Source organism: Haliotis asinina, chromosome 12 (genome assembly GCF_037392515.1).
Source record: "Haliotis asinina isolate JCU_RB_2024 chromosome 12, JCU_Hal_asi_v2, whole genome shotgun sequence".
In the NCBI taxonomy this organism is placed as follows: Eukaryota; Metazoa; Mollusca; class Gastropoda; order Lepetellida; family Haliotidae; genus Haliotis; species Haliotis asinina.
The window spans coordinates 1,984,665-2,001,538 of NC_090291.1; the positions used below are offsets into that span (position 1 = coordinate 1,984,665).

A 16,874-nucleotide genomic window follows, 5' to 3' on the forward strand; every position below is an offset into this window, starting at 1 on the left:
AACATTTAATTTTTTATTGTACAGTATACATAATAATGGCAATATCACAGTGCAGATTCACTCAGGACAGACCACGGACATCCTAGCATCGGTATGTACATGCATGAGCTATGTTGGCCAGCCACGGTCAGTCTGCTACAAGGACTAGTCTACCAGACACTGGTGCAACAGCCCAGCACCTTCAGCAGTACAATACATCACAACATCAGGCTGATATCACATAGAATGGAATGTGGGTGTGGACATCACCACAAATACTTTGCATTTCGATGAGGACGAAATCGATATTGTAATTCCAAGCCCTTCCACAACTAGTGGCAAAAGAAGGCATTAGAATCTTGGCTTGAGAACATCTTCAATTCAATGTTCCTTGTCCAACAGTTCATTACACAATTAAAAATACATTTCAAAAAGGAAAGATTAAAGAATGATGGGTTTAAAGCATGATTGTAGGAAATAAAAGTGAACAGTGACCATGAAATCAACAAACGAACAAATCACATATGAAGCAGCATTAAATTCATTGTCCTCAGATGATCTAAAATGGCTGACAACTGTCCAAAAGTTGACAGAAGCCCTTTCAATCACATTCTTCCTTAATAAGGTAAACAGTAAAGTAAAAATGAGAAATTTCTTGATTCTCTTTGTGATCACATACTTACTGTTTACACCAATCAGTTATCACGACTTACCACTTCCCAGTGAAAACAGCAAGGAAACACAGAACCACATGAACGACATCACTAGGTGGCTGCATTCACGACTTGTGGTTGTGTTCAAACCTTCATACCATCTTTAATGTCTTTGCTAGGAAGTGATGAGGTGAGATAACTGCTACTACAGGAAAGTGCAGCAACATTGTCTACTCCCAGTTGAACAACGTACCATTTCTTCCCATTGCCAACTGAATTACAAGAGTTACATTGTAACATCTCCAAATTACTGACTGGCAGTGAATCAAGTTTTCCTCCAGTGTAGTGTGGCTGGCACCAGTCATGTTCCCTATACCAGCAACTGCAGCAGCCCTCTCTCCTGACTCAGCCCTTACTGAACACTTCAGCAGCCCTCTCACCTGACTCAACCCTCACTGAACACTTCAGCAGCCCTGTCTCCTGACTCAGCCCTTACTGAACACTTCAGCAGCCCACTCTCCTGACTCAGAGCTTACTGAACACTTCAGCAGCCCTGTCTTCTGACACAACCCTTACTGAACACTTCAGCAGCCCTCTCCCTTGACTCAGCCCCTCCTGAACACCTCAGCTCTTACCAAACATTTCAGCTTGTACTGAACACTTCAGCAAGAGCTGGAGAAAGAAGACTGCATAGCCTGCTGCTGGGCACTACAATACTGAAGGGTCCTCCGGTATAAATAACATGGATTAATATACAGCATAGTGTCTATACACAACTAGCATACAACACTCTAGCAGAACAACATTCAGGTCTAATATGAACAAATATATCTTGCTATCCTACATGAACCTCTTGCTAACATTCTACCTAATGTAAATAATGTCGATAAACACTTTTTATTCTTCCACTAAAGAAATATTTCTGAAAAAGAAGAAACAGAACAGAAGGATAATTCCATGTGACATAATGGTGAGTCATGGCCAGATTGTCTACTATGTAAATAGTCAGCAGAAAGTGTTCATCTTGGACTTGTCGTAACGGTCATTCCAGGAGATATGTTGAAAGTGTCCTTAACAAGATGTCCAAGACTTGATGCTTCACTTGAAGGAATTTAGTAACTTCATCACCACAGTAAAGCCAGTCAACGATATTCAGAGATGATAAATAACCTTGAGAAAGTCTCATCATCATTGTAAATGAGACTGTCAGCATTTGATAAAGCAATACACAACATGTACCAAATAGTCGAAACTTCGAAAGATGCCGCAAGATGTATTTGTCCATATGAGACATATGGTTATAACCATACTACAGACACAGATATGAAAATAAATAAATATAGACATTTCTACAGGTACCTATCAAGGTCTCTACTGACATAGATAATGGCTTCGGTATTCTGCATGATAATGCTAGTCATACCACCAATACTGAACATAGCCACAGGGAGGTTATAAACAGACACAAAATGGCCCAAATCTTTCCTTCAAATTGTTCAGTCCTTGATGCAGTCCAGTGCATAGAATGAGGATTCATCTCTTACATCCTTCATTGAAGCATAATATTTAGCAAAGTGTTCTATACAATACTATATACATTGGGTTGTATGAAAATAATACATTTATATGACGATATGCCCCTGTATTATATCATGTAAGAAGGAAACAACTTGGCGTGAGTTGCCATAGTTACACAGGTGAGCATGAAGTCTTTGAAAACAATGCTGGTCTAGTGTTTCTGCTTGATGGACGGGCCAGCTGTGGGACGGATGGATGGATGGACGGACATTGTGAGATGACCAGATGGATGATGGCTTATCTAGGTTTGGGCGAGCAGATCAGGCTATGCTTCTCCACCTGGCAGGTGAGGTCGCGGACTTTTTCTGACCAGTACTCGCTGCTCTCCTGGAGCTGGATGGACAACTGTAAGGAAACAAAGGTAAAATAGTGTAACTGAGGTCGGCATGCATGAAAGAAGTCAGTCAGTACAACAGATGTCAACAAGTACAACTGAGGTCAACCAGTACAAAAGAGGTCAATCAGTACAACATAAGTCAACCAGTACAGCAGAGGTCATCCGGTACAAGAGAAGTACATCAGTACAACAGAGGTCTATAAATATGATATGTGAAAATGAGTCATCATTACACTTCCTTCTGAAAATCAACATAACTGGATGGAGATACATTCCACCATCAGGATCTTGACATAAACTGCAAGTCAGTCAATTTTCACTCTATACATGATCAGACTTATTGACCAACCAACATACTATTGGAACCATCACAGAAGAAGATAGTTGTCAACATCCTCAGCCCAGCAGATATCAGTAACAACTCAAACAGTTACTGCTATTGCCTAAAAGCTGTTGTTCTAATAATGGCTTCATATTTGATTAATGTTTATTCTCTTATATCAAGTTAACTGGAACAGTTTCACACTGATATTTTACTGCCAATTTTCAATCTCAGCAAAGAAGCACTTACACCGTCTGAAGTGAAGTAATACCACTTTTCAAATTAGAATTCTACATCTCAACTCTAAGTTTCATTCAAGATAACTCTTGTATTGAGAAATTAATCAAGCACATGCATTGGTTACAGACTGCAGAAAGCATGAAGCCACAATATTCACCAGCAGGTCATGCATGGACATGAAAGGGCAGAGAAGCAGGGGGAGTGCAGACACTTCAAGCAAGTCCTGAGATAGTTCCCCAGGATTATAGAACCTCATGCAACACATGCCATACAACTTGATTTCAGCCTGATTAGTCTACAAGCTAACTTTAAATTTGTTCTTAATGCTAACAAATAATAGCATATGGTTAGTGATGGCACTAACTCTATAGTTAGCTTGTAGTATGTTAGTTTGTGATAACTGCAGGACTGACTGATTTCTCATAATCTAATTTTGTTGCATACATTACTGGTCAAAAATCAGCAGCACGTTATGGTGTCTCCTGTTTCAGTCAGCTGACTGGATCCACCTTGCATCAGTTAACACACTGAAGTATAGCTACTGGGTCAACTGTTGCTGGGTCAGACTAGAGTAACAACCTTTTCCTGTGTCGTTGTTTACATCGCAGTAAGCCATATTTGGGTCTTCCTCGGTTTGACAAACCATCAGTTTTAACACTCACCTCATCAGACAATCAATCTCTCAGCCTGACCATAACATTTAAATAAACAAACATGAGTTACCAGAAACCTATTCTGTGCTGGACTTCCCACGAGGTCAAGCTCATAGCAACCTCCAAGACCAAATCTGTTACATGGCTAGATTACATTGTAAGACTACAGGACAATGTATAATGAAATTACCACCAACAGTTTTACAATCATCAGACATACTTGAGCTACATTGAAACAATGGAGAGTGAGTCAGTTGGCTGGGCTTCACTCTGCTTTGAACAGTATTCAAATTACAGCAGCTTCATGTGGGACAGATACCCAAGTGACACAAATTCCGAAGTTTACCATTTTGAAAACCAAGCATGCACTGGTGTTGACAACCTTGGGAACATAGTTAAGGCCAGCTGAAATATGAACTCATGAGGAGTGGCACGTCTGATGATGCATATTCAACTATGAAGTCCAACAGAATGAAATTTGTTCCCTTGTAGCAGGAAAGACAGAAACAGATACATATGATGGGACTCGAGGAAGGAAAAAGTATCATATTCTCTATAGCAGCAGACTATTGGAAATCATTGGAGACAACCTTCAGTTTGCAGTTTGGTTTGATGGCTAAACACTGTAACCCTTGGCAACACTATTTCCCAGACACACAACAGATTGTGAAATTTCTAGAAGAAAGTGCAGACAACACCAAACAGATTTCTAAGGGATGCATTTAGGTAGGAAAAGACCCCAAAAACAGTATAATCAACAAGACGGGACCTGCTTACAGAGAATCATGAACACATACTATTTTGGTTTGAACTTCATTGTCATCAACTTTTAATAATTCCATTGAAATTTATATAAGAATTTAATCTGTTCAGATTAGAATCTACTGAACATGAGGACATATTCATGTTCCACTCCGCCAGTTTTTTTCCTGGCTGTTCACCATGCTCACATTGTACAGGGGATGAAGTGTGCACTGAAAAAGCTAGCATTTGTGATTGGATGATTTTGTATATGATAGATACCTCGGAAAGAATGCATATTAAAATCCAACCATTTTGCTTGTACATAGTTCTGTTGTGTAGGTTCATTTTGCTTCCTGTAGTGATAAACCAAGATGGATAAGCTAGCCACATTTGTAGTTCTAATGCTCATAGACTCTGCATATACATACATGGAGTCATACTAAATTCTGGAAACATCTAGTTATGTGCTACATTCAGATTAGTTCATGAAGCAGACTGAGGGAATAGTCGACTGACACATGATACTGACATATGAGACAGAGTAGGTGCTGTTAGTGACATACATGTGATGTCTGACAGAGGAACGGTGATTTATTTGACAGCATTCACACCATGCCACCCAACACACCAACAACACAGATGGACGTGCAGACAGACAGACAGACAGACAGACATTGCACTAACCTAGAAATTATTTCCCTGATGGACTATGCTTCTGTGCAGAAAACAAATCAAACAACATGTTAATATCTAGTCGAAAAAACAAGTGAGAAACAATGTTATTCTTACAAAAAGTATGCTTATTTTCTCCTTAAATCACTACTGTACAATCAATATGAAACTAAACACAACAGCTGTAGCAATGTATGGCCATATTTTAAAGGATGTAATCATGTTTCAAACTATACATGATTATGAAGCATTGGTTACAGTTCACACATTTAAGCATACATCTAATTACTGGATTGAGGGGAACATGAAGCAAGGCAGATACCAGACAGACATCCATGGGAGGCCATTACTACAATGTGACAGCTTGCAGGCTCAACAAACATGGGGACATTTAACTCCATAATCACCTACATAGCAAGTATCTTTCATAATAGAAAACTTCTATTATCTAATAAACTCTAAAATAACTACTAACTGACTTCTTATGATTCTATCTGGCAATGGACCAGGACCTGATGATCTTCTACAGTGGATGTTAATGTATAACTGTGCCAGATGAGATCACTGCAAGTGGGACTTACCTCCCCTACTCTCTGTATCCAGTAGGCCTTGTCCAAACTGTGGGGGTCTGTCCCCATCTCGCTGGCAGCTCGACTCAGCGCTGCCTGGGTCTGCAATGGTAGAACCTGCTGAGTCAGCAATACTACAGTTACAGCAAAGTAGGATTCTATAGAGACTAAATAAGGAATGATCAAATGTGTAGTAGACATCTATGGTGTATGGTACCATAGCAACTAACCAGAATATAAAACACCATTCACATGTGATAGTGATATCAGCGCAGTGTGAAACAATTCAAATCTTAATAAAATAACGGACAGTTGATTGGAGTGAGTGAGCTTAATTTTGCGCTGCTTTCAAACAATATTCCAGCAGTATAATGATGGCAGACACCAGAAATGGGTTTCACATATCGTATAAATGTGGGAATTGAAAGCAGGGTCTTCGAGTAGTGTATGCTTTAACCACTATGCTACCCCACTGCCCATGGTTGATGGTGCAGTCAGATATCTGAGCTCTCAATCAAGGCATGGCTATGTTATCAAATATACACATGGGACAGTCACTGGACAACACCTGACTTGTCTGTGACAGATTCTGAAGTTGGTGATATCTCAACAATGTCAGGGTGACCTGTACATTCTGCTCACCTACAACCTGTGTGACAGGAGTCCCGGTTGGGGAACCTGTGAAGGTCCCGGGGTAGAATAGGCCTTCAGCAACCCAGGCTTGCCATAAAAGGCGACCATGCTTGTCGTAAGAGGCAACTAACAGGATCGGGTGATCAGGCTCACTGACTTGGTTGACACATGTCATCGGTTTCCAATTGCGCAGATTGATGCTCATGTTGTTGGTCACTGGATTGTCTGGTCCAGACTTGATTATTTACAGACCGCCACTATATAGGTGGAATACTGCTGAGTGTGGCGTAAAACAAAACTCACTCACTCACTCACCCAGTTGGGGAATGGCAGGGAACACATAAGAGGGAACAATATTGGTGAGTTTCTTGCAGTACAAGGGAGGGGAGAACAGCCTTTGGTTCAGAACCAAGTTAGAATAATATCAGGTGCCATATTTGTTACAACTGAAGCAATACATAGAAAACAAATCTGCACCAAAACTGGCATTTAATGGCAGCACTATCATGCAAGTCATCATATAAAATGCAGCCCATACTGGGAAACCAAGTTCTATGGATAGTCAACTTCTGTATTTCAATGAGTGCGAAGTTTCAGTGTAGGTACTAACACTGTTATCAAGTAAGTGATGTCCTACATCGAAATGTAGCACTAATTACAATAAAGAAGTTGACTCTCCATAGAACTTGGTTTTCCTTCATCTATACAACTTCTAAAATGCCTCTCAAAGAAAACACCCATATTAACAGGAATGGTTTTGAATGGTGCCACTGTCAGTTATGTCCTTTTAACAAAGTGGTTCCCTCAACATGGATCTAACCCTCATGATATGAAGTATTAATGAAAGAGCACACAATGAGTTTCAGTGAAAAGATCTGGCTGTAGGTTAATCAATGCTCAGAGAGATGACAGCATTCACTAAGGTTAGGGCGTTCCCTCCAGCAGTGTTACCATAGCAACCACTCCCTCACTACCTGTCTGTCCTCCCAGTCTCGTTCTGCTGGGGACACATGGCTTCCAGCAAAGAGTCTCTCCTGAAATACACAGCTGCTACATTCACCCAGATCCAGGATCTACAACACTGCTGGGCCTAACATAAGCTATATACTGATGTGACACTGGTGTGACACTGGTGTGACAATGGTATGGCACTAGTGTAACACTGGAGTGACAATGGTATGGCACAGGTGTGACACTGGTGTGACATTAATACGGCACTGGTCAGTAAACTTATCCTCAGTACTTTTCATTACACTCTACCACTGAGTCTAACAAAACCTTATGGGAGGTCGCGTCACGTAACCTTTGAGATTGACCAATCTGAACACGGCTTACCAAATCGCGAAAGTGTACATTCACACATACCTTTTGAACTTTTTATCTCGAAAAGGTTCGTACCCGAACGATTCCGAATGCTATTTAGCATACGATCGCTTCCGGGTGATGCACACGGCATACGTACAGCCATGACAATGGTGAGTAAACAGTCGCTGAAAATAGTGTTATATATGACTTTCCAGGTTCATAACACGAAAGCAGTGTAATACTTGTACACCTTCTCACCACTGTCAGAGTTAGGCAGGTCATTTATAACAGCTTAAAGAGAGGGATTGGCCCTAATGGGGAGGTGTGTCAAATAAGAGGGGATATGTGTATCATAATGGTGTGGGGGTCATGCAAAATTAACACAAGTCTGTCATTTTTCATCTCGAAAAGGTTCGTACGCCCAACATCAACCAGGCCAGGGTACAATCCTGACTGATATATGACTTTCCTGGTTCACAACAATAAGCAGTGTAATACATGTACACCTTCTCACCACTGTCAGAGTTAGGCAGGTCATTTATAACAGCTTAAAGAGAGGGATTGGCCCTAATGGGGTGGTGTGTCAAATAAGAGGGGATATGTGTATCATAATGGTGTGGGGATCATGCAAAATTAACACAAGTCTGTCATTTTTCAAAAAGCCATCAGTTTATACATTTTGTTGGGCCTAGACTCATTTTCTAAGGTGGACTGGATCCTGACAAGGTAAGCAGTTACATGTATTTAGGAGAGGAGGGGGAGCACAAAACAATATCAGATAAAATGGGCCATCGGGGCAACACAACCTAATATCAGTCTCCACTGACATTTCCTTTAACCATGTTCAAGGTGATATTAATAAAAGGTTTGCTTTTCAGTTCATCTGCTCACAATCAGCAGAAAACCTTTCAGGGAAACACAGTAAACATATAATACATCAGCAGCTGTATCCTTTGGAGGCTCGACACCTACAAACACCCTGGATAATCCAATCACAGGTGTTATTACCCTAGGATTTGAGGACTACAGAGGCATCGTTCATTAAGGTACTCACAGCCTTTTCAGGGTCCCCAGAACGGTTCAGCAAGCCATGGTCCCCCATAATCCGATGGTGCATCTTGGTGTCGTTGTGGGACTTGATGCTGGTCAGCATCTGCTCCTTGCTCTCCACCTGCAGCTCCAATGTCTGCCTTGTTGCCACCTCGCGGTCCAGCTCACCGCGTAGTCGCACATTCTCCTTCTGGACTGCACTTAGCTGCAGGAAAGGAGAGAGAGATCTACACACTTGTACGTTGTCAGCACAGCTTGCTGGGTACCAGTTCTAACCTGGAGCCCTCAAATATATATCAGTTATATTACAGGGTGTTAACCCTTCGTAAGGGGAAAGCCCATAGTGATGTGTACCACTTCAGTGAAACCTACAAGCATGTATTTGTAGCTGACAAAACTAAGACACATTATCAGGCAATACCTGGGCTGGGAAGAGATGCAACTCACTGTTTCTCAGCTCCTTACTAGACCGGAAATAATGCCTTGTATCTGGTGCCACCTACCTGTTGATTGAGCTGTTGAATATTTTCTATATTTGATTTTAATCTTGCATGTAGGTCTTCTATCGTGTATACTTTAGATTTGAGTTCTTGATCTTGTTCAATTCTGCAAAACAAAGAAACAATGTCAGATCTTCATTCTATCTGCTCAGGAAGTGTGTCTGTAACCTCCTTTCATTACAAAGGTATTTTTCCCATATTTTTCGTAAATACATCATGACAAACATTTGTGACTGATGGCTTCAGACAGGTTTGGTCCCAACAATTCAACAAATGTTTGTACTAATCAGCTGGCAAATACATAATAATGACAGCTGTCTGATACTGTTACAGGACAACTGCTTGTACTCACTCATGTTCCTCAAGTCGAGACTTGAGCTGGTTGAGGAGTACCTGCTGATGAGTGGAGTGATTCTGGAGAGCCTGCAGCAGAGAAAGGTCAGAAAAGTCAGGGTCACACGGGCTGTCTGGTATCACATACTATCTCAGCTTTTTCACAAAGAATGAAATGCTGGGGTGTGGAGGGTATTGAAGTTAAGAGAACTGAAGTCTTAATTTCCAATGGAGGGTATAAGCAACAAGTACTTTTCTATAGTATACCACCTGCATGTGTTTCCCTGAGTTGGTTTGGGCTACAAGTGAGAAATATGTGACACAGAGACAGGAAACAATAGCTGAGAATTGTCCTTCCCACATAATCTCTATTAATCCACTTTTAAGAAAGTTTGTTACTATTTACATACATGGCTGCATCAACTACAGAAATGAGACTCAGACAGTATATATAAAGGTCTTCCAGTCAGTGCAAAGTCAACATTACGTGGGAAAGTGCAAGCACAGTCTCTCAACCCTCACCATCTGTCTGTGTGAGACTGAGTGTGTACAAATTTGTGCATATCAATTGAATTAGTTAAACAGAATGCAGTTGTGAGTATTAGACTGTAATGCTGTCTGTCTGACATGTTCCACCTACTGCTGGACTAGATCTACACTGTACACCCATTATTAAAAATGAAACATACAACTTTATGGATTACAACATCTTGTTTAAGCTTTACTTCACTTTTTTTTACTTTAAGCAATATTTCGATGTTGATGCTTATATCGTTATCAAGTTAAATGCAAGAAGCATCGCTTAACGAACTAAACAAGAACTTGTAATCCATAAAGTTGTATGTTTCATTTTTGACTCACCAACTTCTAGAATGCCCATTAAACAAGCACAACCGTTATGTTTACCTACAAATCTGTGATCACATGACTGACCTTGAACTTATCTCCCTCTGCCCTCCTCTCTTCCAGTTCTATTCGGATCTTGTTGTTTTGCTTCTGATACTTTTGTACCTGCTCCAGTAGCTGCCTGTAACACGGAAGGTAAAACATGCAGCAGAGGGCACCACATGTAACAGTGGCCACCACACAACATGGGGACCGCATGCAACAGAGGGCAACACGTGACATGGGGCACCAAATGCAACAGTGGCCACCACATGACACGGGGTACCACACAACCATAGGGCAATACAAGTGTGAGGTGAACATGCTATATTTTATAATGTTTTGAAGCTAATGCAGTTTTCCCTAAAATGGTGTTCAATTATTTTTTATTAAAAAAAATAAACATACATACCAGTTGAATATTTATGACACTTCAACAAACTTTACGAAGACAGGAACACAACATCTTATCTTAATTACAATGTGCTAAATATACTATTGTTTGAAAAAACAGAGGCTCTTCTACTTCACAAAACATCTCTGCCCCTTGGCCTTCAGTCAAATAATTACTTCCCCAAATATACATCCATGAACAGAACATCAAGGAACAAAAATGTGCTTCACAAATTAAATCCACAATATTAGGATCGCAACTGCTGTGAGACCAGACACTCCACTGCTTGTTGGTCAACTAACATGGGGTCTAGAGATGCGAGGTGATACTTACTCCTTCTCGGCCGTCAGGTTCATGATGGCTTTACTTTGCTCCCTGTAAACACAACATATCATGAACCAGTGGCAAACAAAACATATAATACTGTGTTTGTTGTTTAACTTGGTAGGCACTTAGTGATATTCCAGTGTGGCACAGCTACTTGTCAATAATAAGCCAGAAAATCCAGTGATTGATATATAGTCGATACTAGGATGACAAGCAATCACCAATTGCCAATCCTGACTGTCTTTTCCATTTAGCTGCATCTGGGATCTATGAAGAGGGTCTCTGATGTACTGACCTTTTGACCGCTATATACGTGCTTACATAAAGTTCATTTTGAACATGATACATTCCTACAAACTTTGGGAAAACAAAAAAAACATCTGTCAGAAAACAATACATGATTACTACCACGTTTGACATAAATCAGTCATTTTCAGCTTTGAAATATCACAACTTTCTTGCAAGCACAAAAGCTAATGGTTCAGTCTGATTACATGGAAGGAGTCAAAAAATGAAAGTATGAAGAGAAAGTAGGAACAAAGAAAGGAGCATTATGTATGCAGCAATGTCTGCAGCTGGTGTGATGGCCAGCAATATCATCCTCTCCTGAAGCAGACGGTGGAGTTGCTACTGTAGCCTGAGTGACAGTTGAGTGATGATGGTGTGACACATAGGTGTGAGGGTGTGATGAAAGTGTTACAACAGAGTGATGCAGCAGTGTGAGGATGTCAGGATGGTGTGATGGATGTGACAAGAGTTAGAGCAGGGTGACCATGTGTGAAGTAGTTTGACAGCAGTGTGATTATGTTCTGATACAGTCATGTCAGAGTGTATGATGACACGTACCAACAGTGTGATATTGCGGTGTGCCAACAATCATATGATGGTGTGATGTGATGACAGTGTGATATTGCAGTGCGCCAACAATCATATGATGGTGTGATGTGATGACAGTGTGATATTGCGGTGCGCCAACAATCATATGATGGTGTGATGTGATGACAGTGTGACACTGTGGTGTGCCAACAATGTGATGATGCTGTGATGTGATGACAGTGTGATATTGCGGTGTGCCAACAATGTGATGATGCTGTGATGTGATGACAGTGTGATATTGCGGTGTGCCAACAATGTGATGATGCTGTGATGTGATGACAGTGTGACATTGTGGTGTGCCAACAATGTGATGATGCTGTGATGTGATGACAGTGTGATATTGTGGTGTGCCAACAATCATATGATGGTGTGATGTGATGACAGTGTGATATTGCGGTGTGCCAACAATGTGATGATGGTGTGATGTGATGACAGTGTGACACTGTGGTGTGCCAACAATGTGATGATGCTGTGATGTGATGACAGTGTGATATTGCGGTGTGCCAACAATGTGATGATGCTGTGATGTGATGACAGTGTGATATTGCGGTGTGCCAACAATGTGATGATTGGGTGATGTGATGACAGTGTGACATTGTGGTGTGCCAACAATGTGATGATGCTGTGATGTGATGACAGTGTGACACTGTGGTGTGCCAACAATGTGATGATGGTGTGACAACATGCACAAAGATGGACAGAGATGACAAACGTAATTTAGGGACTTCAAGAGAATCCATGTTTAACATATTCATGCCATTTCCACATTTCTTTCCATGAATAAGTAAATCTTTGTTCTACATTCATAATACTTCCGATACTGACTTTCTGGGTTGCTGTGACATATTGTATTGGTCCAATATCTCCAGAAATACTGACAGTGAAATACGCCATTTCATCTAAAGTCATCATCACAGACAGCCATTGATTTAGATACTTGGAATATGGCAGTTAAACATGTTTGCTCTGTAGCATTCACTACATAACACTAGCAGAGTGACAGATAACGAGACAGCTGATATGTGAGAAAGTGAAGGAAGCGAGGTGAGCATGTCCATGATGACGACTGTAGCTAGAGTTACCTAATCTTGTTGCCCAGTTTCTCATTGGCAGCTCTGCAACACAACGCAGGTGAGTCAACAAACAAACAGACCTGCACAGTAGGTGAACACAAGGCATGCCTAGTACGTGTGTGTGGAACTTAAACCAGCAGCAATTACTTGGATTTAGCATTACAAAGAGTGAGTTTAGTTTTACACCAAACTCAGCAACATTCCAACTATATGGTGATGGTTTGTAAATGATCCAGTCTAGACCAGACAATCCAGTGATCAATAGCTTGAGCATCGATCTATGCAATTGGGGTATGATGACATGCCAAACAAGTCAGTGAGCTTGATCATCCAATTCTGAAAGTCGCCTCTTAAGACAACATGGGTTACTGAAGATCAAATTTAACCTGAATCTTCATGGGTTATTGTAGCAGCCTGCAACATGATAATGGTAGGTATGTACCAGTGACTGATACCCTGCTCAATGACCAACTGTCCGTCAGATCATACACTTTAACAAGTTGACCGACCAAGTGTTGGGAATACACCTCATACACCTCCAGGGAGACAGGTGTGGTTCACCTGAAGCTGCTCTGTCTTGGCCTCCTTGCAGTGAAACATGAGATACTTGGGGAATACTGCATGAAGTATGGGTTCATGGGATTACCCCTACTCCAACAGAGAGACAGGACTGGTACACTGGGAGACCTAGGTCAAACCTGGTGTCTCCATGGGGATTCATGCATGGAAATGTCTGATTCCCATATCCACAGCAAGTACAATTACAGGAGCTGCCAGTGTCATCAAAATGAGATTCAGAATTTCAACTTAATTCTCGAATCTGATAAAAAGATGCTTTGTTCACGTAAGGCTGTCTGGCCAAATGTACCTATCAAAGTCACATAAACTGGTTGAAGTTTCACACAAACACCTACCGAGAAATCAACGAAACATTTCAAGCAAATACCACACAAACAAATGTTTTAGAAACCAGGATCACAAACAGAAGTCTAATGTTGCAAATATAAAATATGTACACAGTACAACTGACCTTGCCCTCAGTCAGGGACTGACAAACAAAACCAAACATGAACATCATCTTCAAACTGCAACAACGCTCATTCTTTCTAAAACATGGTGAATGAACTGAACAAACCATGATGCTAACAAACACATGCTGAACTCCCCTCAACATCCAGGCCCTGTTTCACAAGTTTACAATAAACACAATATGCATACTTTAACATACAGTTCTGATAGCTTTGTGAAACAGGGCCCTGGTGTATTAACACAACCCTTCCTTTACACATAGTTAAGACACATTTGTCCCTTCATTTATCAAAGGCCTACAGGGGTATCACAAACTCCCTTCTCACCTATGCACTAAATAGTAAACACACTACAACTGTTGTCCATCATTATGAAAACTGCAGGAGTTGCAGTCATACAAGTTAAACAGGGCCCTGACTTAGGAAACAATTTCAGGAATGGCCTGCTTCAGAAAGAGTTCACTGTTCTGTAAGGATGAATGGGACATAAACAGTTTTGGGACAGATGGAAGGACACAAGTTTGCTTTCTATACATGGCCACATAACATCTTTGTGAAGCTGCATGAAACTCACTTCTGCTCCTGCACCCAGGTGTTGACGTTCTGTACCACCAGTTCACTCTCTCGATGCAGACGGTCTCCGTTTGACCGAGACTCCTCCAATGCCACACGCAGACCCTGGATCTCCTCATTGGTGCTGCGGTAGTTCTGCTTCATCAGCTGCAGCTCACTTTTCAGCTTGTGGGACTGAAAAAGAGGATGTATACTTCAGAGCAGGATTGTCAGCCTTGGAATGCTTTGTATGTGATGACACTTTGTACAGCACAGACCTACGCAATACATGCTAAGATTTATACAGTGTGTTCCTCACCCTCCCATCTACCCAGGATCACTCATCTCATCTAACACATTCTTCTACTTCTCCTACAGATTGGTTATCAAGACCTACCAAATCAACTCTCAGATCTATACAGTGCGTTTCCCACCCGCCCATCTTCCCAGGATCACCCACCTCGTCCACCACATGTCTTGAACTTCTCCTGCAGACTGGCCATCAAGACATACCACAATCCACAATCAGATCTATACAGTGTGTTTCCACTCTCACATCTACCCAGGATCACCCACCTCGTCCACCATGTTCTTGCACTCCTGCAGACTGGCCATCAAGACATACCACAATCCACACTCAGATCTATCCAGAGTGTTTCCACTCTCACATCTACCCAGGATCACCCACCTCGTCCACCATGTTCTTGTACTTCTCCTGCAGACTGGCCAGCTCGACCTTGATGACAACAGACTCCTCCTCCTTTGATGACAGTTCCTGAAGTGACTGCTTCTGCTTCTCCTGACTAGAGTACAGATCCGTCTGCAGAGTTGTGTACCGCTCTTCAAAGTGCTGAAGCTGTGAATACCAGTGTGTTAACATACCACAAACTACAAGCACTTTCTCATGACCTGTCCCCACCCAGCCACATTGTTTAGCTGACTCTTCTTAAGACCCTCTTCCCAACTATTTCTAGGATCATGAACCATGCTCAAAACAGTTTTGAGGTGTTGTAAGTATCAGTGATTGATACTTTGCCTGCTTACATTTGCTAAAATCTATCATCACAACAGCACTAATCCCCATTTATTGGCTCTCACTGTTAGAGCAACATTGAAATGAAAGAAGGTAATCCAACATTCTACTCTTTATCCTCAGAAGCAACTGTGACCAACCAATACCTATTTCAGCGAACTGTAAAGTCATGAGTCATGGAAGCTATAACAAGGAACTCTCTTCCAGCTGGATACAAGCTACCTACTTAGAGCTCATAATATCAACTCTACAATGTGCAACAGTGTTGCCATAGATACTGTTGGTGCTAGACATGCCTCAGATACAGGATGCGTTAGATTTACCTCATCCTCAGTGGCCTTGTTGAGTTCCTGCATCTTCCTGAGCTCCTGCTGCAGCTTGCGCATCCGGTCTTCATAGAAGGCGATCTGGGGAGGAACAGTCTCAGTGAGTAACCAGGGTCACTTATAAGCAAGGAGGTCTATATACATCTGTGCCATCAAGCACTGACAGTTATATTTCAATCAGTTCCACACGGAGCCTATCTGAGCACCAGAGACACAGTATGGTCAACAAGTTTACCTCCTCTGTCATTGACTGATTCTGCTGCTGGAGTTTGGCCACCTCCGTCTTGAGAGCTGCCACGAGGCGGGACTTCTCTCCCAACTGGTCCATGGATTCCTTGTGGTTGCCCTGGACTGTGGTCAGCTGAACCTTCAGATCATGCACCCTCTGCTCATTCTCCATCAGCTGAAAGAACCATATTGCCATCAGTCTAACCTTCAGAGTCATTACCAGCTGTAATAACACACTTGAGCATCAGCCTAACATCAGATGTTTTGGGTATACTTATTTTTCCTCCTGTAGTGTGTAGCTGGTCAGAGAAGGTGGTTGATGTGACCAAAACTAAACTGTGGCAGCATACACACTGAAACACCATCATCATTCATCTTGTAGGAGGTTCCATGTTTGCCATTATCCTGTGATGTTGCTGGGATACTTGTGTCTCACCTCTGCATGAGCTCTTCTGTACTGTTCCTGGATCTTCTCCAGGTCTGACTGCAGCTGGGACAGAGTCTCCTCGTACTTTGTCACCTGCACACAGCAGTAAATATAAACAGCCATCTTCCTCAAGCTTTAACAAATAACACCATCATTA

General features: G+C 41.6%; 1 protein-coding gene across 3 annotated transcripts in view; it reads right to left on the minus strand.

The window, feature by feature from the left end:
- LOC137257681 (putative leucine-rich repeat-containing protein DDB_G0290503) overlaps positions 1 to 16,874 on the minus strand; it is a 93,471-nt gene continuing 76,597 nt past the window's right edge. The window contains exons 44-57 of one of the 3 annotated variants that reach the window (XM_067795051.1): positions 16,727 to 16,810; positions 16,298 to 16,465; positions 16,060 to 16,143; positions 15,392 to 15,559; positions 14,726 to 14,898; positions 13,133 to 13,165; positions 11,181 to 11,222; positions 10,502 to 10,595; positions 9,588 to 9,658; positions 9,239 to 9,341; positions 8,740 to 8,940; positions 5,760 to 5,849; positions 5,191 to 5,221; positions 1 to 2,555 (exon numbers count right to left, since the gene is read on the minus strand). In XM_067795051.1, coding sequence (XP_067651152.1) covers positions 5,198 to 5,221; positions 5,760 to 5,849; positions 8,740 to 8,940; positions 9,239 to 9,341; positions 9,588 to 9,658; positions 10,502 to 10,595; positions 11,181 to 11,222; positions 13,133 to 13,165; positions 14,726 to 14,898; positions 15,392 to 15,559; positions 16,060 to 16,143; positions 16,298 to 16,465; positions 16,727 to 16,810 — 1,335 coding nt within the window. In that variant the 3' untranslated portion in view covers positions 1 to 2,555; positions 5,191 to 5,197. Of the gene's footprint in view, positions 2,556 to 5,190; positions 5,222 to 5,759; positions 5,865 to 8,739; positions 8,941 to 9,238; positions 9,342 to 9,587; positions 9,659 to 10,501; positions 10,596 to 11,180; positions 11,223 to 13,132; positions 13,166 to 14,725; positions 14,899 to 15,391; positions 15,560 to 16,059; positions 16,144 to 16,297; positions 16,466 to 16,726; positions 16,811 to 16,874 lie in introns of all 3 variants that reach the window. The other 2 variants (XM_067795050.1, XM_067795049.1) reach the window with 2 other exon arrangements.